The sequence below is a fragment of the Passer montanus genome, unplaced genomic scaffold (genome assembly GCF_014805655.1).
Source record: "Passer montanus isolate IOZ18808 unplaced genomic scaffold, ASM1480565v1 scaffold171, whole genome shotgun sequence".
NCBI lineage: Eukaryota > Metazoa > Chordata > Aves > Passeriformes > Passeridae > Passer > Passer montanus.
This window is the reverse complement of record NW_024364382.1, coordinates 190,034-214,239: the sequence shown is the minus strand read 5'-3', so window position 1 is coordinate 214,239 and position 24,206 is coordinate 190,034. Positions and strand designations below refer to the sequence as shown.

The following is a 24,206-nucleotide window of genomic DNA, read 5'->3' as shown; positions in this document are numbered from 1 at the left end:
GTACCCCGATTCTGTGGGCACCCCGAGTCCATGGACACCCTGATTTGTGGGTACCCCAATCTGTGGGCACCCTGATCCATGGGCACCCCGATTCATGGGCACCCTGCTTAGTGGGTGCCCAGATTCCTTGGGCACCCCAGTCCATGGGCACCCCGATTTGTGGGCACCCTGCTGTCACGGGCGGGGCCCCCCGGGAGCGGGGCCAGCGGGGTCGGGGCCGGAGCTGCTTGTGGTGTCAGAGACCTGTGGATGCTTCTGGAGAAGGGGTTGGGGATCCACCAAACGGCAACTGTTGACACATCTGCCAACTCTTGATTTAAGGTGGTTTTTGTTTTTTGTTTTTTGTCATTTCATAAAACTTTTCAATCCAATAAAGCATGTAGTCTATTTTACGAGCTGCTGGCTGCTGCTCTCTTCTTGCAGCCCTGGCCAGGCTTCCAGCACAGTGGGGAGGGGCACTGGTGCCTGCTGGGGATGTTCCTGGCCAGGTCGGTGGGGACAGAGCAGAGGGACACCCCTGCAGCTCACCCCCTGCACCAGGGCCCTGCCATTGTCCTCTGCCATGGGAATTGGGTCCACAGGCACAGTGGATCCACCCCGGGGACATCCTGGCACTGCCACTGCCATGGGGACAGGGACAGGCAGCCACCCCCAAGCTGCTTCAGGAGATGGGACAGCTCTGTGGGCAGTGGGTTACAGAATCCCAGAATGCCCAGGCTGGGAGAGCCCTTCCAGCCCATGGAGCCCCCCCCAGCCCCAGCAGCTCAGCTGAGCCCTGGCCCCCAGTGCCACATCCAGGCTTTGTTAAACACCCCCAGGGATGGGGACTGCACCCCCTCCCCGGGCAGCCATTCCAGACCTTTATCCCCTGGCTGGAAAAACTCTTTGCTGCTCTGCAGCCTGGATTCCCTGGGTGCAGTGCAGGCTGTGAGCTCTGGCTGTGGCAGTGCTGCTGCAGCCAGAGCCCAGCCCCAGCTGAGCACAGGCACCTTCCAGGAGCTGGGCAGGGTGAGGAGGGCACCCCTGAGTCTCCTTTTCTGCAGGGGAGCACCCCCAGCTCCCTCAGGGCTCCTCTCAGGGTTTGTGTTCCCAGCCCCTCTCCAGCCTCGCTGCCCCTCTGGCCGTGCTCAGTGTCCCAAGGTCCTTCCCAAGCTGAGGGGCCAGAGCTGGGCACAGCTCCCAGAGTCACCTCTGAGGGCCAGGACGTGTCCAGGACAAACAGTGAAACACTCGCTGGGAGCTGTGGTTGGCATCGGCTGGGCTGGGGGATGGCGATGGCACAGAGACGGCAGCAGCCATCCCATGGGATGTGCCCCTGAGGGCACAGGGGCAGCAGCCATGCCGTGGGTGGTGGCACAGGGACAGCAGCCATCCCAGGGGATGTGCCCCGGCAGATCCCAGTGTTTCCAGTGCCCTCGGTGCCCATGCACTCCCCTGTCTCAGCACACCCTCCCCGGGCAGTGCCCGCTGCCGCAGCCCCAGCGTTCCCTCTTTCGGAAAGCCCCAAGCGCATTTCCCAGGGCAGAAATTCCCCGAGCCCGCCCAGCCCGACCTCTGCGGGGTCAGAGCTCCTTGGGGTTCATTCGAACCCTGCAGGGCTCCTCCTTAGCCTGGCGCTCATTAGCGCTCATTAACACTCATTAGGGCCGGCTGCCTCCTCGCGGGCATCCAGAGCACCTCCAGCGGGCTCAGGATAACAGGCAGGGTCAGGGTACCCAGGAGGGGCTCAGCACACCCAGGAGGGCTCAGCACACCCGGGCTGGGCTCAGCACACCCAGGAGGGGCTCAGCACACCCAGGGCTGGGCTCAGCACACCCAGGAGGGCTCAGCACACCCGGGCTGGGCTCAGCACACCCAGGAGGGGCTCAGCACACCCAGGCCGGGCTCAGCACACCCAGGCTGGGCTCAGCACACCCGGGCTGGGCTCAGCACACCCAGGAGGGGCTCAGCACACCCGGGCTGGGCTCAGCACACCCGGGAATGGCTCAGCACACCCAGGAGGGGCTCAGCACACCCAGACAGGGCTCAGCACACCAAGGAAGGGCAAACATCTGTGAGTGCAGCTCGGGCTCCAGCCAGCCCAACATGCCTTTTGGGATTATCTTCCTTCTGTAGGCTTGGGGTTGTTTCTAATCCCATTTTCTCCATTTTTAGGCCATTTTTTTCACCGATTTTCACCATTTTTACCCAAATTTCCTTCATTTTTTCCCTTTTTTTGCCAAATTTTCCCATTTTTTCTCCATTTTTCTCCCCAGAAATTCAACTTCTCCACAGTGAGGGTGGGGGAGCTGGGCTTGAGGTCGATTTTGGGTCATTTCAGGCCATTTTAACCCAATTTTCTCAATTTTTAGATAATTTTTTCACATATTTTCACCAATTTTCCCCACATTGTCACAATTTTTTCCCCCAATTTCCCCATTTTTCTCCCCAGAAATTCACCATTTGGTGAATTTAGCCCAGTTTTCTCCATTTTAGGTAATTTTTTCACCTATTTTCACCATTTTTCCCCATATTTTCTCCATTTTTCCCCCAATTTTTCTCCCCCGAAATTCACCATTTGGGATTTTTTCCTTCTGCAGGCCCTTTTCCAGTAAAGCAGGCAGCAGCCCAGCTTTACTCCCCTTTCCTGGTCAGTTCCAGGCATTCCCTGTGCCCCATCTTTGAGGGGGGGACACTCTGAGCAGGACCAGGCTCACCTGGAACCCCCAGTGGGTGGGAATTTGGCTTGGAATCTGAACGGCACCAACGCCCTCACCTCATCCACGAGCAATAAAAACTGGAATTTCCAGCGCCTTTGAGGCCCGGGATGTCTCTGTGAGCCCCTCGGGACCAGCCTCAGCCCAAGGGCTGATGGCTCCCTGCCCTGCCATGGAGCAAAGCCCAGCGTGTGGGGAGGGGGCACCTCAGAGGCTGCACCCCACGGACAGGAGGTGCTCCCTGCCAGCCTGGGCTCCCCAGTGCCACAGGACACTCGGAGCAGGATGGAGAGGAACTGATGGAGTTTGGGGCTGGGTTCTGCACAGGAACCTCAGCAGGGCTTTGGTGCTTCCCGGAGCCCTCACGGGACCGGGAGATCCACGGGAATGGGTTGGGAGGGACCTTAAATCCCATCCTGCCAGGGCAGGGACACCTTCCCTGTGCCAGGCTGCTCCAGCCCCAGTGCCCAGCCTGGCCTTGGGCACTGCCAGGGATCCAGGGGCAGCCCCAGCTGCTCTGGGCACCCTGGGCCAGCCCTGCCCACCCTGCCAGGGAACAATTCCTCATTGCCAAGATCCCATCCATTGCTGCCCTCTGGCACTGGCAGCCATTCCCTGGGTGCTGTCCCTGCAGGCCTTGTCCCCAGTCCCTCTGCAGCTCTCCTGGAGCCCCTTCAGGCCCTGCCAGGGGCTCTGAGCTCTCCTGGAGCTTCTCCTCTCCAGGGGAGCCCCCCCTGCTCTCCCAGCCTGGCTCCAGGCTCCTCTGGGCTCTCCCAGCAGCTCCAGGTGCTCCTGCTGTTGGTGTCCCAGGCCTGGAGGCTCTGCAGGTGCAGCTCTGCTGCTTTTGGGAGAGAAGTTTCTGTAATTTCAGCTCCTTCCCCACTGCTCCTGTGCCCTGGGTCCACAGACCGAGGGCAGGGCGGCAGGGCCTCAGCTTGTTCCTGTGCAGTCGTTCCTTGGGCACCTCCAGGGACGGGCACCCCACCCCCTCCCTGGGCACCGAGACCCAAAGTTTAATCACACATTTCGCACGCGGGCCTTGATTCAGAATAATTAAATTTAACACAGTTACTGTTTTGGCGTTTCAGGCGAGGTGTTTTGTCCCTTGGCGGGCTCTGTCTTTGGCGCCCTCAGCCCCGTCCCGTCCCTCCGGCTCCTCCCCCGGCGGGGAGGGGGGAGCGCAGGCGCCGCCATCTTTGAAGCGGGCAGGATCCGCCGTGTTCCCCGGCGGCGGGGGCGATCCCCGGGGGGGAAAGCGGGGACAATATCGGGATGAGGGCCGGGATTGGTGTCCGCCCGCGGCCACAGGCAGCGCCGGGAGCCGGGCGGGGCGGCAAGGGGCGAGGCAGTGAGCCGTGCCCTCAGGCAAGATGGCGGCGGGCGCCTCAGCGGGGCGGGGCGCGCGCGGCGGGCGCGGGAAGCGGCGGGCGCGGAGGCTCCGAGAGGGACCGAGGGACGCTGAGGGACACCGAGGGACTGAGGGGCACCCGCCGCCACCATGCACGTCGTGAAGCGGGGTGAGCGCTCCCCCCGGCCCGGGGGTGCCGGCGGGCCGGGGAGGGAGCGCCCCGCTGCCCTGAGTGTCGGGGATGGGGGGCTCTGCCCTGCCCAGGGCACCCCCGGTGTGGGCACGGGACCCCTCGGCTTGAGGGGTCCCTCGTGGCACCTGAGGGGGAATCCCTGCCCCGTTCTGGGGTTCCTGTGCTTTGGGGTCCCCGGGTGAGCAGATGGGAATGGCCCCGTTTTGGGACGGTCCCTCATGGCACGGGGGGATGGGTCCCCCTCAGCTTTGGGGGTGCCTTGTTGTGAGGGGGTGAGACGCCCCTTGGCTTTGGGGGTCCCCTGATGGAGCCGCAGGGAGCAGAGGGGTGCCCCCTGTGCTCCATGGGAGGATGGGATCCCCCCAGCCCCGATGGCAGCCGCTGGGAGCAGAGGGGCTCCCCTCAGCTTTGGGGGAGCCCGGGGTGAGAGAGCTCCCCCCAGACACCAGGAGTGAGACCTCTGCTTTGCTTTGGGTCCCCTGGCAGGAGCTTTGGCTTGGTCTGCCCCTCTTTTGATCCCAGGGGTGCTGGGCCAGGGGAGGGGTCCCCAGGCTGGGGTGGGGGTGACCCTCAGCCGGGTCCCCACCCTGGGAATTGGGTTGGTGCAGTTTTAGGTGGGGATCCTTGGGGGGGAGGGGGAGCCTCCCCTTCCCTTGTGCCCACCCAAGCAGGCTGTCCCTGGTGATTCCCACCCTGAATTCCCCCACGGGAGGGGCTGGGCTGGGGTCTTGGGTGCTGAACTGGTTCTTACTGGGGTTGCGCTGGTGGGCCTGGGCAGGGGTGTTCTGTGCTGGACCGGTTCTTACTGGGGCTGCACTGGCTGACCGGGAGGGGCATTCTGTACTAAACTAGTTCTTACTGGGGCAGTGCTGGTGTGACTGAGCAGCAGTGCTCTGTTCTGTTCTCTCCTGGGCTGTTCCATCCTGTCTCTCCCTGTCCCACTGTCTCTCCCTGTCCCACTGTCTCTCCCTGTCCCGCTCTGTCTCTCCCTGTCCCGCTGTCTCTCCCTGTCCCGCTGTCCCTCCCTGTCCCACTGTCCCTCCCTGTCCCACTGTCCCTCCCTGTCCCACTGTCCCTCCCTGTCCCACTGTCTCTCCCTGTCCCGCTGTCTCTCCCTGTCCCACTGTCCCTCCCTGTCCCACTGTCTCCCTGTCCGTGTCGCAGACGGGCGCCAGGAGCGGGTCATGTTTGACAAGATCACCTCGCGCATCCAGAAGCTCTGCTATGGCCTCAACGCCGACTTCGTGGATCCCGTGAGTGCCCCGCCTGCCCCTGCCTGCCCCCTCCTCTCCTGGGCAAGAGCGGGCTGGGGACCCGGGCAGGAATTCCCGGGGTGTCCCGGCTTGGCTTTGGGGATCCCGGGGGTCCCCTCCCGCTCAGGATGCTCTGTGACTCCCTGAACTCTTGGAAACACACCCAAAATGGGTTTGTTGCAATTGTTTGTGCTCTGAGGGGTTTTGCTTCCCAGGTGCAGAGACTGTGGAGGGGAAAATCCCCTCTCCCTGCCAGGGATCCCTTTCTTCTCAAACCTTGGGGAAGCCATTGGGCCCCTGGTAGTTTAAAAAACGAGCTGTGTTGCTCCAGTTCCCATATTTTGGATTTGGTAGGTTGCTCCCAGTGCCAGTCTGCAAAGCTGGAGCAATGCCCCGTGGAAGTCAAACAGCAGGACAGAATTCCCTGCCATTGCCACATCCCTGCTTGGTGTTCTGAGCTGATTTGGGGTGGGCATTGATCCCACTCATGGAGGCTTCTCCTTCCAAAGCCTGTGCCCGGGGTGACTTCCCGCTGGATGCACTGGTGGCTGTGAGATTTTTATGCAGGTTTCAGACCCAGTCTGGCCATTTGGAGTCACCAGTTAAGGCTCTTCCCATCTCCCAGGTTGTCATGATCCATTCTCCTGTCTGAAATTCCACCCATCAAACAGTTGCCATTGGTCCTGTACCCAAAAGTCTTTGGGATGGATGGCAGGAGGAGGACACTGGTGACCTGGTGACCACAGCATGAAGTGCCTGACTTGTCCCCAGTGGCTGGGAGTTGATGCTGAGGACAGAAGTGAAATTCCAAGTCCTCCTGCCTCCTTGTGCCCCTGAATCCTTATTTATTCTGCAGTCGTGTGTGACCTCTTCCCCTGGAGCTCAGTTTGTCCTTTGGGACTTGGATCTGCTTGTTCCAGAAGCTTCCTGGGCCAGCAGCAGCCGTCCCAAATCCTGTGTTAATCATCCCTGCAAGGTTGTAAATTCCATGAGTTGTGCAAGAGTAGCAACAGTTCACAGAGGTTCAGTAGAGACCAGTCAATCCTACTGCTTGGAAGCCACCCCTACACAGAATCCCAGCAGGGGTTGGGTTGGAATGAGCTTTCAAGGCCACCCAGTGCCAACCTGCCATGGCAGGGACACCTTCCAGTGTCAAGCCCAGTGTCCAGCCTGGCCTTGGGCACTGCCAGGGATCCAGGGGCAGCCCCAGCTGCTCTGGGAATTCCATCCCAGACTCTGCCCACCCTGCCAGGGAACAATTCCTCATTGCCAGTCTCCCATCCATCGCTGCCCTCTGGCACTGGCAGCCATTCCCTGTGCCAGTCCCTCCAGCCTTGTCCCCAGTGTGTGTCCAGGAGCATTCCCAGCTGTCCCAGCCTGCTGCCCCAGTTTGCTCTCCTCCTCCCGCCCAGCCAGCGGTGCTGCAGGCTCCGGATCGCCCTGAGCACTGGGGCTCCTGAGCTGGGGCATTTCCCTCCTGCAGGCACAGATCACCATGAAGGTGATCCAGGGGCTCTACAGCGGGGTCACCACGGTGGAGCTGGACACCCTGGCCGCAGAGACCGCGGCCACGCTGACCACCAAGCACCCCGACTACGCCATCCTGGCCGCCCGCATCGCCGTCTCCAACCTGCACAAGGAGACCAAGAAGGTCTTCAGCGGTGGGTGAACGCCTCCAGCTGCTGGGGGAGAGGTTTGGGCCACTGAAATGGGGAAATCTCCCAGCTGGGAGATCCTGGGGGCCCAGGCTGGCTGCAAGTGCCGTGGAGGTGAAACCCACGGGTTTCCCAAGGCAAGTGGAATTGCCTGGCTTGTGAAAAGCAGTTGTAGAAATGGCGGGGTGAAAAATGTGATGGATTGAGATCAGGTTGTACCCACTTTCCTCCCCATGTGTTACTTTTTGCAGTGGGGTTTTGACAGAATTTGTGCGAGTGGATTGTTGAGGTTGGCAGTGCTGAGCAGCTGTGTGTTTGAGGGGCTGGAGGGTATATTTTATTTCCAAGGGCTTTCCTGCCTTGCCCGTCCCTGAATCCCAGTGCTGCGTGCTGCAGGGATGGGCCTGGACATGTCCTGCTCACATCCCTTTCCCTCACAGATGTGATGGAGGATCTCTACACTTACATCAACCCTCACAACGGGAAGCACTCCCCAATGATCTCCAAAGAGACTCTAGACATAGTTCTGGCCAACAAGGATGTAAGTACTGGGGTTCTTTTCACTTCTGAACTATTGCACTGAATTTTGAACGCTTAAATAATTTGCTTTTCTTATTTTTTAAGCAAGCCATGTTTGTTTAGGGTAAAATGCCAACACAGAAACCGGTGCAGGGCATTTGTGGAGAGTGTAAGAGGAGATGTAGGAGTTTTCTTCCTCTATGGATGTTTTTGTAGTAAAATTTGGTTTCTTGGATGCTCCCACTGCCATGATCAGCACAAGTAATTAATTTGAGAAGAAGTACCTTGTGCTGGGGCCAAGTGAGGCAGCACAGGAGGCAGAGAAGTGAATTTGGTTTAGTTTCCAGGTCATTCCAGGTCTGTGTTCGGACCAGGAAGTTCCTTCTGCCCTTTGGTTCTGTATTTTGTTTCTTGTTGTCCAATCAGATTTCAGTAAGTTCAGCCAAAAACAGAGTGAAAAAAAGTTTGTTGAAGCTGTTCTTTTGTTGTTTGGAGGGAGGTGCTGTTCCCGCTTCATTCCTGTGCTCTGGTGCCCCTCACACAGAGCTTTGGGGCCAGGAATGCCAGCAGGTGTAAATAACTTTGTTACACCTTGTAAAAGCCAATTTTGTTATTTCCTGCCAGCGCCTGAACTCTGCCATCATCTACGACAGAGACTTCTCCTACAACTACTTTGGCTTTAAGGTAAAGAGCACATTGCTCCTGGGCCTGTTGGGAAGGATGGGAATGCTTGTGGAATCATCTGGGCTGGGGCAAAGGGGCACAGGGGGGTGGGACATCTGTGGGGCTGTGGAGGTGAAGGGCACCTGCACTAAGCAGCTGCCAGTGGGATGAGTCATGGAGCTCTCTTGCTGCTGGAATATTTTAACTGTTGGGCTGGGTTTCACAGTGGGTGTTGTTGGATGCCATTCCTGAAGGAAATACTCTAATCCTCAGCCAAAGAAGGGATTTTTGGTGTTGCCATTGTTCAGTGGAGCAGTTCTCTTGGGGTGTCATCCCACACATTTATCCTCCCCACAGCACCCAGGGGCTGCTCTGCTGCCCCACACCAGCCCAGCTGTGCTGCTGGGGTTTGGGGCTGGCTCAGGTTTAGGGCTCAGGGGACTCCAGAGAGCTCCCGTGGGTTCAGGACAGTGTGGAACTTCCTGCTGTGCTCCACACTCTGTAATCCAAAGCAGTGCTGCAATCTTCCCTTGGCCCTGTGCATTTTCAGTCATTAATCACCTAATTAAGCTAATAAAGAGAGGAGCAGCAGAGTGCAGGGGTGGTAGAGCCTGGGATGAAGGGTGTGGAGATGGCTGGAATGAGTTTGGAGTTAACAGGGTTTTTAAAAAAATTCAAATCTGCCTGTCTGCTAAAATCCATCCTCTCTTTTAAAGACTTTGGAGCGCTCCTACTTGCTGAAAATCAACTCCAAAGGTAAGGGCTGTTCCTAGTGCTGAGCACTTCTTAAAAATTTGAGTTAATTTAAATTAAAGCTAAGTTTAGGTACTGTGCTGCCAGTGATGCAGGCCCTTGGCTTTGATATCCTGGGATACCAGAAGGGTCAGAGATTAATTATAATATCATAAAGCTGAAACACAGTTGGATTCTGGAGTGTATATTTGATTGAATTTAACTGTCAGTACAGCTGGGGGCTTTTTCCCTGCTCCATGAGAGCAGCTGAGCATTGGAGCAGATTGTTCCTTGAGTTTTTCACAGCCTGATGGGATGAAGTCCTGAATAAGCAGGCCTGGTGCTCTCTGGGCAGGAGTTGGGCTGGAGAATTCCTACCCCAGTGTCCCACTGCAGCGTTTGGAGCTTGCTGCCGAGACCCTGGGATTGTCACATGGAGTCTTCTTCCTCCCTGCCTTTCTGGGTTTGCTTGGTGGGTGAGGGGCTGGGCATGCCCCAGCCATGTGCCTTGGCATCCCAAAATTCCTGAGCACATTCCAGTGTGGGCAGCAGGAAAGGTTTTGGGACTGTGTCCCTGTGCCCCCTCAGGTGAGAGCCCACCTGAGAGCTGTCCCAGCCCTGCCCCAGCACAGGAGGAGCTGGAGCTGCTGCAGAGAGCCCAGAGGAGGCTCCAGGATGAGCAGAGGGATGGAGCAGCTCTGCTGGCAGCAAAGGCTGGCACAGCTGGCATTGTTCACCTGCACAGGAGAAGCTTTGGGCTGAGCTCAGGGTGGCCTTGCAGGGCCTGCAGGAGCCCCAGGAAAGCTGGAGAGAGACAATTTCCAGGGGATGCAGGGACAGCACACAGGGAATGGCTTCCAAACTGAAAAATTACAGGTTTAGATCAGATATTAGGAACAATTTCCTGCCCTAGGGTGGGCAGGGGCTGGGATGGAATTGCCAGAGCAGCTGGGGCTGCCCCTGGATCCCTGGCAGTGCCCAAGGCCAGGCTGGGCACTGGGGCTGGAGCAGCCTGGCACAGTGGGAGGTGTCCCGCCATGGCAGGGTGGCACTGGGTGGGATTTCGGTCCCTCCCAGCCCAGCCCATGGAGCTCGTGGCTGTGTGTCCCTGCAGTTGCTGAGCGTCCCCAGCACATGCTGATGAGGGTGGCCGTGGGCATCCACAAGGCCGACATCGACGCCGCCATCGAGACCTACAACCTGCTCTCGGAGCGCTGGTTCACGCACGCCTCGCCCACGCTCTTCAACGCGGGCACCAACCGCCCCCAGCTCTCCAGGTGCTCTCCTCTCTCTGCCCAGGGCTCCCTGCCTCAGGGACAGCCTTGGGGATCTCATCTGCTCCAGGGAGACACGTGCACAGCCTCTGAAACGAGCAGCTGAGTTCCCGCGCGTGTTTTGTGGTGTTTTGAGCAGCTGCTGTCAACTTTTAGTTGTCTTGGGGGAAAATGCCCAGGTTTCTGTCAACTCTGGACATACTGGAAACCTTTGAGTGGCTGTATGATATAGGAAAGTTCCAGATGTGCACAGTCTGCTGCAGGTTACCAAATGAATCCTCATGGTTGTTTCCTAAAGGCAGCAAGTATAACGGATAGGTTTTTGATATCATATGTATCAGGCAAGCATAACTGATAGGTTTTTGATATAATATTTATCAGGTAAGCATAACTGATAGGTTTTTGATATTATATATATCAGGCAAGCATAACTGATAGGTTTTTGATACTATCTATATTAGGAAAAGGATAATATTTTTATAAAGGTTTGTATCAATGTAGTGGGAAAAGGTTCTTCCCTCAGAGGCTGCTGGCACTGCCCAGGCTGCCCAGGGAATGGGCACGGCCCCGAGGCTGCCAGAGCTCCAGGAGCCTTTGGCCAGCGCTGCCAGGGGTGCCCAGGGTGGGATTGTGTATCAGGCAAGCATAACTGATAGGTTTTTGATACTGTATATATCAGCAAAAGGATTATATTTTTATAAAGGTTTGTATCAATGTAGTGGGAAAAGGTTCTTCCCTCAGAGGCTGCTGGCACTGCCCAGGCTGCCCAGGGAATGGGCACGGCCCCGAGGCTGCCAGAGTTCCAGGAGCCTTTGGCCAGCGCTGCCAGGAGTGCCCAGGCTGGGATTGTGCAGGACCATAAATTGGGTTCTGATCCTTGTGGGTCCCTTCCAGCTCAGGGTGTTCCACAATTCTATGATCAAAAATGTTTGGTAGCAGAGGTATCATCAGTACAAGTACTGCTCACGATGTTTTCTGTTTTGTCCTTTATTGCACACCTGTGGGATTGCTTTGTGGAGCATGATAAAGCTCCCATGTTTGCCCTGGGTTTTGCAGCCTGATGAAACACTTGTGACTTTTCCTTCCATCTTTGCTGAAAGCATTTGTTTCCTCCAGCTGCTTCCTGCTGTGCATGAAGGATGACAGCATTGAGGGCATCTACGACACCCTGAAGCAGTGTGCCCTCATCTCCAAGTCTGCTGGGGGCATTGGCCTTGCTGTGAGCTGCATCCGTGCCACGGGCAGCTACATTGCTGGGGTGAGTGTCTGTCCCTGTCTGAGTCACCCCAGCCCAGGACAGCACAGGACACTGCTGCTGCTCCCAGGACATGCCAGACCAGTGCTGCCTCTCTCTCAGTTCACACAGCACTGAGCCTCCCTCAGTCATCCCTTGGCCCAAGGCAGGGAGGTTGGTTTTCATCAGTGTTTTGGCTTCCTCATAGAAACCCTTCCAAAAAGAGGATCTGATTCCAGAGTTTGGTCAGACAATTCCAGTGTTTGTCTGTTAGCAGCCTAGGAATATACCCAGAGACTTGTGCACTAGCCCTTTGCCTTTCTGTGTCTCTAATTGCCCCAGACCTTCCATGGATGTGTGTTTGGGATTTCTGGTCACAGTCTGTGTAAACCCTGCAAGCCTTTAGAGGAAAGAAGTTAGGAGGGACATTTATTAACTCTGGGACATGTGGCTGATACATACATTTTTGTCATAAAAAGTGTGGGGAAGAAATAATTAGAAATAATTGGTGGTGATCAGTGGAAGAGCTCTGCAGCCTGGGGAAGGACCCACAGGACGTGCAGGCCAGCCCCTGCAGGGAGTTGCCTTTGCTGATGGTTTTCCTGTGCCTCTGCAGACAAACGGGAATTCCAACGGGCTCGTTCCCATGCTGAGGGTCTACAACAACACCGCCCGCTACGTGGATCAGGGGGGAAACAAGGTACCTTAAATGAGCTCCAGAAGGGAGCCTGGGCAATGGAGAGCTTCCACGCTGGCAGGGGCTGTCCCATGAACATCAGGGAGCTGATGGAGGGGTTCTGGGTGGCACATAATCACAAAAGGGCATTTCCCCCTTGTGTCGGTGCCTGGTGCTGCCCCCCAGTTCCCAGCTGGTTTGGGGTGTTATGGGCACTCAGGAGCAGGGCAGGAGGTTTCTTTCCAAGGACAGTTTGTTCTGATCCAGATTGTGTTCCGTGTCCCAGAGACCTGGGGCTTTTGCCATCTACCTGGAGCCGTGGCACTTGGACATCTTTGAGTTCCTGGACTTGAAGAAGAACACAGGGAAAGAAGAGCAGCGAGCCAGGGACCTGTTCTTTGCACTCTGGATCCCTGATCTCTTCATGAAGAGAGTGGAAACCAACCAGGTGAGAACTTGGCTGGTGCAGAAAAGGTCTGGTGGTGGAGGAGCAGGTGAGCAGCCCTGAAGGAGCTCAGCAAGGGCTGCAGAGCTGCTTTGCTCCTTGTTCCTTCCAGGACCTTTCTGGAGGAGCTGCTGCACCTTGTTTGAGAACTTGGCTGTGCACGTGGAGCTCCAGCTCCATGTTTTGCTTCAGGGCTTAATCTTACAGCCCATGATTTGTTCTTGGACTCTTGGGCTGTTTTGACTCTGGGGTTTCCTTAAGGCATCAACATTTTCTCAGTAAATTGTTCTTATGCCTGCTTGTATTTCACAGAATCCCAGACTGGCTTGGGAGAGACCTTAAAAGTCATCCAGTGCCACTCTCTGCTGTGGGCAGAGACATCTTCCACTGTCCCAGATTGCTCCAAACCCCATCCAGGCTGGCCTGGGACACTTCCAGGGATGGGGTGGCCACAGCTTTAATTAACAGAGTGCCTAAAGATTTCCTCTGAATATTTTTCCCCTGTACAGGACTGGTCCTTAATGTGCCCAAATGAGTGTCCTGGCCTGGATGATGTCTGGGGAGAGGAATTTGAGAAGCTCTATGAGAGGTAAGAAGAGTGAGCAGGCCTGTGAGGGGTGCCATGCTCTCCCAGAGCTGCCCGTGTCCTGTAGGATCTGGGGCCATGGCACAACTTTGTGGGAAGGGCTCAGAGGTGGCCACTGGGCTCATTGTCAGATTGATAAAAACGTGAGGATGGGGCTGTGTCCTTCACACTGTGGCCTGTCAGGGTGGAGCTGTGGTGAATGACCATTTGGAGGGACAGTGTCCCTGTTAGGGGGACACCCTGGAGCAATCCCCAATGGCTGTATGTGGCACTGCTCTGTGGCTGCTTGGTGAAACACTGCGGACAGTGTCCCTGTTAGGGGGACACCCTGGAGCAATCCCCATCCATGGCTGTGTGTGGCACTGATGTGGCTGCTTGGTGAAACACTGATTCCCTCAATCGAGGCAGCGCTGCTCCCTGCTGTGAGGGCTCCCCGTGCAGGGCTCAGCAGGGAGGAGGCTGCCCCAGCCCCAGGAGCTCAGAGGCCTTTCCCTGCTGTCTGGGCTGGGGCTGACGGGGCTCCCTGTGTGTGCAGCTACGAGCGGCAGGGCCGCGTGCGCAGGGTGGTGAAGGCCCAGCAGCTCTGGTACGCCATCATCGAGTCCCAGACGGAGACTGGCACCCCCTACATGCTCTACAAGGACTCCTGCAACAGGAAGAGCAACCAGCAGAACCTGGGCACCATCAAGTGCAGCAACCTGTGCACCGAGATCGTGGAGTACACCAGCAAGGACGAGGTGGGTGCAGAATGGGAGTGCTGGGGAGGCTGGCAGTGCTCCTGTGGCAGCTCTGTGCCTGGCAGTGCTCCTGTGGCAGCTCTGTGCCTGCCTGGGAGTGCTCCTGTGGCAGCTCTGTGCCTGGCAGTGCTCCTGTGGCAGCTCTGAGCGTTACTTGCGGTGCTCCTGTGGCAGCTCTGTGCCTGGCAGTGCTCCTGTGGCAGCCCTCTGGGATATGTCTGAGTGTTGCTTGGGGAAGGGAGCAGGCAGCTGAGGAACTCCTGCCCTGAGTGCTCACAGCCCTTCCACTCACTGTGGGTTCCCTTCCCACTCACTCCTGCGGGGGATTTGGGGTGACACAAGACACCCTTCAAAGGGAAAGTGGCGAGGAACAAACCAGGCTGAGAAATTGCTTCCAAGCCAGACCCTTTTGGGATTCTGTGTAAGGATGGTTTGCAGGCAGTAGGACTGACCAGGGCCGGATCTTTCTGGTCATACCAATTTCTGCTGAACTTTCCTGAATTGTCGTGACCTCTTGCACAACTTCTGACGTGGCAGGGGACCAAGGGGTGCAGTTTCCCAGCCTGGCAGGTTCCCTGGCGGGTTGTTCCCGTGAGTTTGGGGCAGAGCTGTGTGTTCTGGGCCCGTTCCCAATGATGCCCTGTCTGTGCCCACAGGTGGCTGTGTGTAACCTGGCCTCCATTGCCCTGAACATGTACGTGACCCCCGAGCACACCTACGACTTCAAGAAGCTGGCTGAGGTCACCAAGGTCATCGTCAGAAACCTCAACAAAATCATTGATATCAACTACTACCCTGTGCCAGAGGTGAGTAGGGCTGAGTCCTGCCCAGAGCAATCCCAGAGCAGTCTGGGACACAAGGAATCACAGAGGAGCTCCATGAATCACCTGTTCCCAGGTGGGACCTGTCAGTGCCTGCCTGAGCTTCAGCCCACAGCAGCTCCGTGGTGAAGCAGTTGTAAGAAAGCTTCCCACTCTGCTTCTGCCACTGGAATTTTTTCATGTGTGAGGGTTTCCATGAAGCACACACCAGCACTAAGAACAGAGAGAAGGATCCTGGAAAGGTCCTGAGAAAATGTAACTCATTTTGGCTGGTTTTACAACTCCCTGACAGGAGAAGATAGCCAGGTGGGGGTCAGGCTCTGCTCACAGAGAACAAGAAAAATGACACAAGGAAATGGCCTTGACCTGTGCCAGGGGAGGTTTAAACTGAACATTAGGAAAAATTTCTTAATGGAAAGGGCTGTCCGGCTCTGGCACGGAACTCACAGAGAACAAGAAAAATGACACAAGGAAATGGCCTTGACCTGTGCCAGGGGAGGTTTAAATTGAACGTTAGGAAAAATTTCTTAATGGAAAGGGCTGTCCAGCTCTGGCACGGAATGCCCAGGACAGTGGTGAAGTCCTCATCCCTGGAGGGGATTTAATATCCATGTGGATGTGGCACCTGGGGACATAGTGACATAGTCAGTGGTGGCCTTGGCTCTGCTGGGGAGTAGTTGGACTTGGTAGGCTCTGAGGGATTTTCCAACCTCAGTGATTCTGTGATTCTGCTCTGTTAAATGTCTTCATTTATCAGAAAGTGCTGAGTGTTCTCTTCGAAATCTGCCTCCCCTTGCTGGGTTAAACAATCACAGCCGTGCTAAGTCTGACAAACTCAGTGTGGGCTGAGCAGGCAGTGCCAGGATGGCAGGGGTGCTGCTGCAGGGCCCAGGGCACGCTGCAGCAGCAGCTGTGGCTGCCTGAGGCCCTCCCAGCCGTGCTGGGGCTGACGTGTCCGTCTGTCCCCAGGCCGAGCGCTCCAACCGGCGGCACCGGCCCATCGGCATCGGCGTGCAGGGCCTGGCCGACGCCTTCATCCTCATGAGGTTCCCCTTCGAGAGCGCCGAGGCGCAGCGCCTCAACCAGCACATCTTTGAGACCATCTACTACGGGGCCCTGGAGGCCAGCTGCGAGCTGGCCCGGGAGCAGGGCCCCTACGATACCTACCAGGGCTCGCCCGTCAGCAAGGGGGTGAGTGCCTGGGAACAGCTCTGGGGAGCTCATCTGTGCCTGGGCTGGGGCAGGGCCCTGAGGGACATGGTTTGTGGGCAGCAGATCTGAGCCAGCAGTGCTCTGGAGCCAGCAGGGACACCCCTGTGCTGGGGACACCATCAGTGCCCAGAGGGAAGGGATTGTCCCGCTCTGCTCTGGCCTCACCTCAGTGCTGGGGACATTCTGGGTGTCTCAGTGTCAGAGAGATGCAAGAGAGAGCCCCAGGAGGGACACGGGGGGGGGGAAGGGCCTGGAGGGGCCCCGAGGTGCCTTGGCCAGCCCAGCCTGGAGCAGCCTGAGGGCAGAGCTCCCCGGGGCTGCAGCTCCTCCCGAGGGCAGCGCAGGGACAGCTCCAGCTCTGCTCTGGGACAGGGACAGCACCAGGGAGCGCCTGGGGCTGGGCCAGGCCAGGCTGCAGGGCAGGGAAAGGCTCTTCCCCAGAGGTGCTGGCACTGCCCAGGCTGCCCAGGGAATGGGCACGGCCCCGAGGCTGCCAGAGCTCCAGGAGCCTTTGGCCAGCGCTGCCAGGGGTGCCCAGGCTGGGCTTGGGGGGTTTGGGCAGGGCAGGGCTGGCACTGGGGGGGTCCCTGGGGGTCCCTCCAGCTCAGGGTGTTCTGGGATTCTCTGATTTCACAAGATGAAGTGTTTGTTAGGTCATACCAGAGCTTCACTGAGATCTAATGGGAGAGAAGAATTACGAGGAACAACAGGTCCATTTCCAAAGGGGTTTATAAAACATGGAGAAAAGAGTGCCCTCTCTAATTTGGACCAAACTCTGTTCCTCAGATCCTTCAGTATGACATGTGGAATGTCACCCCCTCTGACCTTTGGGACTGGAAGGCTTTGAAGGAGAAGATTGCCAAGTGAGTAACCCTGCATGGTTTGTAGTAGATGTCAGATGAAATCCAGACTGGGTTGGGTGGGAAGGACCTCAAAGCCCATCCAGTGCCACCCCAGCCATGGCAGGGACACCTTCATTGTCCCAGGGTGCTCCCAGCCCCATCCAGCCTGGCTTTGTTATGGATTTGATATGTTCTGTCTACTGAGAGCTAAAGGCAGGGTCCAAGTGTGAAAACAGCCCCAGCCCAGCAGATCTTTCCTCTGAGCTGTTTTTTGGGTGGCTTTCTTCCCTTTTTGTCCTTCCAAGGCTGAGGAGCCCACCCTCGCTGTCCTGCTTTAGCTGAGCTCTGATTCCATTTTGGATGCATCCAGCAGGAGGATTTGTGTTCCCATTAAACAAACGTAGTGAGGAGTGAGCCCTGAGCTGACTTTGCTGCCAGGGAAAAGCTGAGCCTTGAACATCCTGAAGACAGCTCCTGATGTTCCAGAAAATACCCTGAGACAGCACACAGCACAGCCAAGGACTTTAGGAATTCACAAGCAGCAAAGCAGCAGAATTCAGACAAATTACAGATTAGATTATGAGGAGCTGCACGTGTCCCTCACAGCTGCAGAGCCTGACACAGCAACAGAGCCCTCCCAGCCCCTCAGGGACATCCCAAAACTGGGCACCCTAATCCTGCCTTGCCCTGGGGCAGCCTCACCTGCAGTGCTGGGGACATTCTGGGTGTCTCAGTGTCAGAGAGATGCAAGAGAGAGCCCCAGGAGGGACACGGGGGGGGGGAAGGGCCTGGAGGGGCCCCGAGGTGCCTTGGCCAGCCCAGCCTGGAGCAGCCTGAGGGCAGAGCTCCCCGGGGCTGCAGCTCCTCCCGAGGGCAGCGCAGGGACAGCTCCAGCTCTGCTCTGGGACAGGGACAGCACCAGGGAGCGCCTGGGGCTGGGCCAGGCCAGGCTGCAGGGCAGGGAAAGGCTCTTCCCCAGAGGTGCTGGCACTGCCCAGGCTGCCCAGGGAATGGGCACGGCCCCGAGGCTGCCAGAGCTCCAGGAGCCTTTGGCCAGCGCTGCCAGGGGTGCCCAGGCTGGGCTTGGGGGGTTTGGGCAGGGCAGGGCTGGCACTGGGGGGGTCCCTGGGGGTCCCTCCAGCTCAGGGTGTTCTGGGATTCTCTGATTTCACAAGATGAAGTGTTTGTTAGGTCATACCAGAGCTTCACTGAGATCTAATGGGAGAGAAGAATTACGAGGAACAACAGGTCCATTTCCAAAGGGGTTTATAAAACATGGAGAAAAGAGTGCCCTCTCTAATTTGGACCAAACTCTGTTCCTCAGATCCTTCAGTATGACATGTGGAATGTCACCCCCTCTGACCTTTGGGACTGGAAGGCTTTGAAGGAGAAGATTGCCAAGTGAGTAACCCTGCATGGTTTGTAGTAGATGTCAGATGAAATCCAGACTGGGTTGGGTGGGAAGGACCTCAAAGCCCATCCAGTGCCACCCCAGCCATGGCAGGGACACCTTCATTGTCCCAGGGTGCTCCCAGCCCCATCCACCCTGGCTTTGTCATGGATTTGATATGTTCTGTCTACTGAGAGCTAAAGGCAGGGTCCAAGTGTGAAAACAGCCCCAGCCCAGCAGATCTTTCCTCTGAGCTGTTTTTTGGGTGGCTTTCTTCCCTTTTTGTCCTTCCAAGGCTGAGGAGCCCACCCTCGCTGTCCTGCTTTAGCTGAGCTCTGATTCCATTTTGGATGCATCCAGCAGGAGGATTTGTGTTCCCATTAAACAAACGTAGTGAGGAGTGAGCCCTGAGCTGACTTTGCTGCCAGGGAAAAGCTGAGCCTTGAACATCCTGAAGACAGGAATCACTGAGGTGTGGAGTGCCTGTCATGGGCTCATTCTGGCTGCTTGGCTGTAATTTTTAAACGTGGTAAATCTGTCCCCTGTCCTGTGTGTGGAGAGGTTTCAGCCTCTTCAAGGGCTCTGGTTCAGTTCTGCCTCAGGGCTGTGGATCGTGCAGTGCCTGGCAGATTTCTTCCCTGCCCCCCACCCACGACTGAGCCATTTGGGAAAGCCTCTGATGAGGGGTGAGAGCAGCAAAGCCCCTAATTCCACTTGCACTTGAGCCACAGTGCAGTTCAGTGGTGCTTCCCTTTCCCTGTGGCTGATGTGAGGCCTTGCAGGTTATCCCAGATTTCCCTGTCCCTGCTGCTCCTGGCTCTTTCCTGTCCCGTGTCCCTTGGCTGCAGCTCCCTGACCTTGCCTGTTGTCCCCAGGTACGGTGTCAGGAACAGCCTCCTCATTTCCCCCATGCCCACGGCCTCCACTGCCCAGATCCTGGGCAACAACGAGTCCATCGAGCCCTACACCAGCAACATCTACACACGCAGGGTCCTCTCGGGGGAGTTCCAGGTGAGCTTTGCTCTTTCCTGCCTTTTTATCACTGAGGAACACAAGGGGAGGCCTCACACCCGGGGGCTCAGGTCAGCCTGATGCTTGTGCCCAAGCACCAAGGGCACCTGGAGCACTGGGTGCTGCAGGAACCCAGCTCTGTGTGTCCCACAGTCACCAGGGAACAGGTGAAATGATAAACAAGTGCTGCTTTTGTCTGGGAAAAGCCTTTGTGGGGCCTCAGGATGGGCTGCAGGAATAACTGCTGAGGGGGGTGGTGATGTCATGGGGGGACACGGGAAGAGTAGCTGAGACCAGGGTCCTGAGCACGAGCTGTGAAGCACTCAGGGGTCTGAAGGGGCCATGGAAGAGCTCCAGAGGCTCAGGGGGGTCTGTCAGTCAGGAAAGGGAGTGAACAAGTTTGGTTCTGGAGACTGGAGTTAGCAAAGACCCCTGTGGAGACAAGGGGAGGCTGTCCCTGTTTGGGAGGTGTGGGGTGTCTCAGTGCTCCCCATTCCTCCTGGGCTGTCTCAGTCTCTACCCTCTGAGGTGTCTCAGTGCTCCCCATTCCTCCTGGCTGCAGGATCACCCCAGACAGGAGTGGGGAGGTGGAACAGGAGGATCACTGCCCTGCCTCCCTGTGTAGGGCTGGGGGACAGGGACCCCAGCCCCAGCAGGAAAAGGGGGCTGTGTTTTCTTCCCAGTACTCAGCCTGCCCCTGTTGTGTTCTTTCCCCTCCTCACATCAGTCTTGATTGTTCACACCCATCTTTAGGAACTCAGGTTGTGGCCAGTGGCCCTGTGACAGCAAGGCCCTTTTCCCTTTTCCTTTCCCCATCTTTTGGAGTTCCTCATGCAGAGCAGCTCCATACAGCCCCCTTGTAATTTGCCATGCCCAGCAGAATCCCAGAATGGTTTGGAGGGCCCTTAGAGATCATGTAATTCCAGGGACCCCTTCCCCTGCCCCAGGCTGCTCAAAGCCTGTCCAGCCTGGCTGGCACCCTTCCAGGGTGAGGGTCTGTCAGGAATGTGCAGGATCTTGTTCAACCATTTAAAAACCTTTGGCTTCTGCCCCTCCCAGGTTGTGAATCCCCACCTGCTGAAGGATCTCACAGAGAGGGGCCTGTGGAACGAGGAGATGAAGAACCAGATCATCGCCCACAACGGCTCCATCCAGGTACAGGGCAGCAGGGCAGGGGTTCTGCCAGGCACGTCCTCTCCTTCTGCCCTCCCACTCAGCAGCAAGCTGATGAAGGGCTGCTTTCATAGCAGGGAGTATCATGGAATGTCCTGAGCTGGAGGGACCCCCCAGTGCCAGCCCTGCCCTGCCCAGAGCCCCCAAGCCCAGCCTGGGCACCCCTGGCAGCGCTGGCCAAAGGCTCCTGGAGCTCTGGCAGCCTCGGGGCCGTGCCCATTCCCTGGGCAGTGCCAGCACCTCTGGGGAAGAGCCTTTCCCTGCTCTGCAGCCTGCCCACATGTAACTGCTGAGGGGGAGCTGAGGGTGTTTGCAGGTGTGCTTGGTGCTCACAGACACAGGATGTGCAGAGGAGGCCACCAAGCTATCAGAGGGATGGAGCACCACTCCTGCAAGGAAGGGCTGAGAGAACTGGGATTGTTCAGCATGGGGAAAGCTCCAGGGTGGTTGATTGTGGCCTTCCAGGGCCTGAAGGAGCCAACAGGAAACATGGAGAGAGACAGTTTACAGGGGATGGAAGGGCAGAAGGACACAGGGCATGGCTTCCCACTGCCAGAGGATGGAATTTTGGGCAGGATTTGTTCCCTGGCAGGGTGGGCAGGGCTGGCACAGGGTGCCCAGAGCAGCTGGGGCTGCCCCTGGATCCCTGGCAGTGCCCAAGGCCAGGCTGGACACTGGGGCTGAGCAGCCTGGCACAGTGGGTGGTGTCACTGCCATGGCAGGGGTGGGATGAGGTGAACTTTAAGGTTCCTCCAGACCCAAACCAGTCTGGGATTCTGTGTTTGGACTCAGCTGAACAGGCCTCAGTTGCAGTCAGGATTGCTGGAGCCCTGGCAATCACTGAAGAATTCCATGTTATAAACAGGGAATCTGGGCAGTCAGTGCTTTCCACCCTGCAAAACTCCTCCTGTTCTTCCAGAACATCCCTGAGATTCCTGATGACCTGAAGCAGCTCTACAAGACCGTGTGGGAGATCTCCCAAAAAACCATCCTGAAGATGGCTGCAGACAGAGGGGCCTTCATTGACCAGAGCCAGTCCCTGAACATCCACATTGCTGAGCCCAACTATGGGAAGCTCACCAGCATGCACTTCTATGGCTGGAAACAGGTACAGCTGGGCACCAGGGGCACCAGCTGGCATTGCTGGGGCTCCTTCCCCACGAGCAGGGCACCAGCTGGCATTGCTGGGGCTCCTTCCCCAGAACGGGGCACCAGCTGGCATTATTGGGGTTGTGTCCCCAAAATGAGGCATCAACTGGGATTATTTGGGCTCCTTCCCTAGAATGGGGCATCATTCCCAAAACCAGGAGCATTACCTGCTATTGAGGGCTTGTTCCCAACAAATGGGGCCTGGCAACTTTGGCACACAGGGACTGCTAAGTTCTGGTACAGCAGGTTGGTCTCACTAATTCTTGGAAGGCTGATTCCTTCCAAGAATCCTGTTTGCCCCTGGAGTGTCCCCAGAGCTGGGGGTGCTGCACTGGAGTGTCCCCAGAGCTGGGGGTGCTGCACTGGAGTGTCCCCAGAGCTGGGGGTGCTGCACTGGAGTGTCCCCACTGGGGGTTCTGCTGTGGGGTGTCCCCCGGGCTTGCGGTGGCTGCACTGGAGTGTCCCCAGAGCTGGGGGTGCTGCTCTGCACTGTCCCAGAGCTGGGGATGCTGCTGTGGAGTGTCCCCAGAGCTGGGGGTGCTGCTCTGCACTGTCCCCAGAGCTGGGGGTGCTGCTGTGCACTGTCCCCAGAGCTGGGGGTGCTGCTCTGCACTGTCCCAGCCCTGGGGGTGGCTGCTGAGGCTCCGTGTCCCCAGGGCCTGAAGACTGGCATGTACTACCTGCGCACGAAGCCGGCTGCCAACCCCATCCAGTTCACCCTGAACAAGGAGAAGCTGCGGGAGCGGGAGAAGGCGTCCAGGGAGGAGGAGGAGAAGGAGAGGAACAAGGCAGCCATGGTGTGCTCCCTGGAGAACAGGGAGGAGTGCCTGATGTGTGGCTCCTAAGGGATCACCCACGGCTGTGGCAGAGCTGCTGGGACAGGAGCATCTGCAACAGCGTGAGGATGCTGGGGCTGGGGCTGGGGCTGGGAGGGGGGTGAGCTTCCCCATCCACAGGGATGGGGTGGGCATAGCTGTAGTAGCTGGGCTTCCCAGGGGTTTCAGTGCTCTGGCGTGGCCTTGCATGGAGCCCTGCGGGTGGCAGCGGGGACAGGGAGGTGCTGGTGCCACTCAGGTGTGTCCTGGGTGCTCCAGACTGTGCCTTGCAGTCAGCAAAGACTGCTCCTCGTGTGCCAGGTGGAGCAGCACACCTGGCTGGTCCCTTCCCTTGGCTGGGAGCCCCCCAGGGCAGGTGTGTTCAGGGCCTGCCAGGACACAGGGCACAGCACTGACACACCTGCAGTGTCCCCACCCTGCCACAGCCTCCTTGTCCCACTGCTGCTCCCCCTCTTGTCCCTGCTCTGGCCTTTCCAGAACGCCTTGGGAAGGAGCAGATGGGTGGGAGGGTGGTGCTCCCTGGGCTCTGCTCCTTCAGCTGGCCAGGGCAGGGCCTGGCACTGGCTGTGTCCTCCAGTGGGGCCAGGAACGGCAGAGCTGCTGCCCTGCATTCTGTCCTGCAATAAATTCACTAATTTGATCCTAATTGCTCAGGCAGTTTCCTGGCAGGGGGGCCAGCGCTGTCCTTGGCCACGGGTCAGGTGCCACATGCCACTGGTGAAGGTCCCCTGCCATCTCTTTTTCAGGGAGCTCCGTTCCTCCCCTCCAGGTAGTTCTTAGATTTTTTAAACCTCGTATCAATTTACTGCTCCTGTGCTCGCTCTGTGCTCGAACTCGGTGGGGCTTCAGGCAGTTCTGCAGTATTTATTGAACTCGTGAGCCACACCCCCCCGAGTCCAAGCTCAATAAAACGTGGAATGGCAAAGGAATGGCTGGTGCTGCTGGGAACACTCCTGGTGAGGATGGACATGGGGCATCTGTGCTCACAGGGTCGTGCTGGGGCTCCTGGGCTGCTGTCCTCGGGGACATGGGGACTGTCCCTCTGCACAGCTCCTGCCATGAGGGGACACGGGGACACTGCCCCTCTGCACAGCTCCTGGCATGAGGGGACACGGGGACACTGCCCCTCTGCACAGCTCCTGGAATGAGGGGACATGGAGCCACTGCCCCTCTGCACAGCTCCTGGCATGAGGGGACACGGGGACACTGTCCCTCTGCACAGCTCCTGGAATGAGGGGACATGGAGCCACTGTCCCTCTGCACAGCTCCTGCACAGGGGACAGCAGGAGCTGGGCTCTGCTCCCAGGGAACGGGACAGGGACAGGAGCAGAGGGAAAGCCCCCCGGCTGGGCCTGCTTCTGTCCCGGCTCTCAGCCCCGGTGCTGATTCTGTCCCGGTTCTGTCCCGGTTCTGTCCCGGTGCCGGGTGCTGCAGTTCTGTCCCGGTGCCGGTTCTGTCCCGGTTCTGTCCCGGTGCCGGTGCCGGGTGCTGCAGTTCTGTCCCGGTGCCGGTTCTGTCCCGGTTCTGTCCCGGTTCTGTCCCGGTTTCGGTTCTGTCCCGGTTCTGTCCCGGTTCTGTCCCGGTTTCGGTTCTGTCCCGGTTCTGTCCCGGTGCCGGGTGCTGCAGTTCTGTCCCGGTGCCGGTTCTGTCCCGGTTCTGTCCCGGTTCTGTCCCGGTTTCGGTTCTGTCCCGGTTCTGTCCCGGTTCTGTCCCGGTTTCGGTTCTGTCCCGGTTCTGTCCCGGTGCCGGTACCGGGGGCTG

General features: G+C 57.8%; 1 protein-coding gene across 2 annotated transcripts; it reads left to right on the top strand.

Annotated features, from left to right (window-relative positions):
- Window positions 1-4,108: 4,108 nt before the first annotated feature.
- RRM1 (ribonucleotide reductase catalytic subunit M1) lies at window positions 4,109-23,091 on the top strand. Of its 2 annotated transcripts, none has more exons than XM_039704325.1 (19): window positions 4,109-4,213; window positions 5,402-5,490; window positions 6,974-7,151; window positions 7,586-7,686; window positions 8,289-8,348; window positions 9,044-9,083; window positions 10,174-10,336; window positions 11,450-11,591; window positions 12,184-12,267; window positions 12,530-12,691; window positions 13,198-13,277; window positions 13,810-14,011; window positions 14,668-14,817; window positions 15,802-16,023; window positions 18,211-18,287; window positions 19,152-19,287; window positions 20,347-20,442; window positions 21,380-21,568; window positions 22,266-23,091. In XM_039704325.1, exons 1-19 carry the CDS (start codon window positions 4,195-4,197, stop codon window positions 22,452-22,454), a joined length of 2,379 nt encoding a protein of 792 aa, XP_039560259.1. In that variant the 5' UTR covers window positions 4,109-4,194; the 3' UTR covers window positions 22,455-23,091. The 2 variants fall into 2 exon arrangements, with proteins under 2 accessions (XP_039560259.1, XP_039560258.1); XM_039704324.1 differs by lacking the exon at window positions 18,211-18,287 and adding an exon at window positions 16,831-16,907.
- Window positions 23,092-24,206: the final 1,115 nt, after the last annotated feature.

Bases quoted from the DNA above. Each gene is read 5' to 3' on its own strand.
- RRM1 (XM_039704325.1), top strand. The intron at 9,084-10,173 runs GTAAGGGCTGTT...GTGTCCCTGCAG, and splicing joins GCTGAAAATCAACTCCAAAG to TTGCTGAGCGTCCCCAGCAC. The intron at 14,818-15,801 runs GTGAGTAGGGCT...GTCTGTCCCCAG, and splicing joins ACTACTACCCTGTGCCAGAG to GCCGAGCGCTCCAACCGGCG.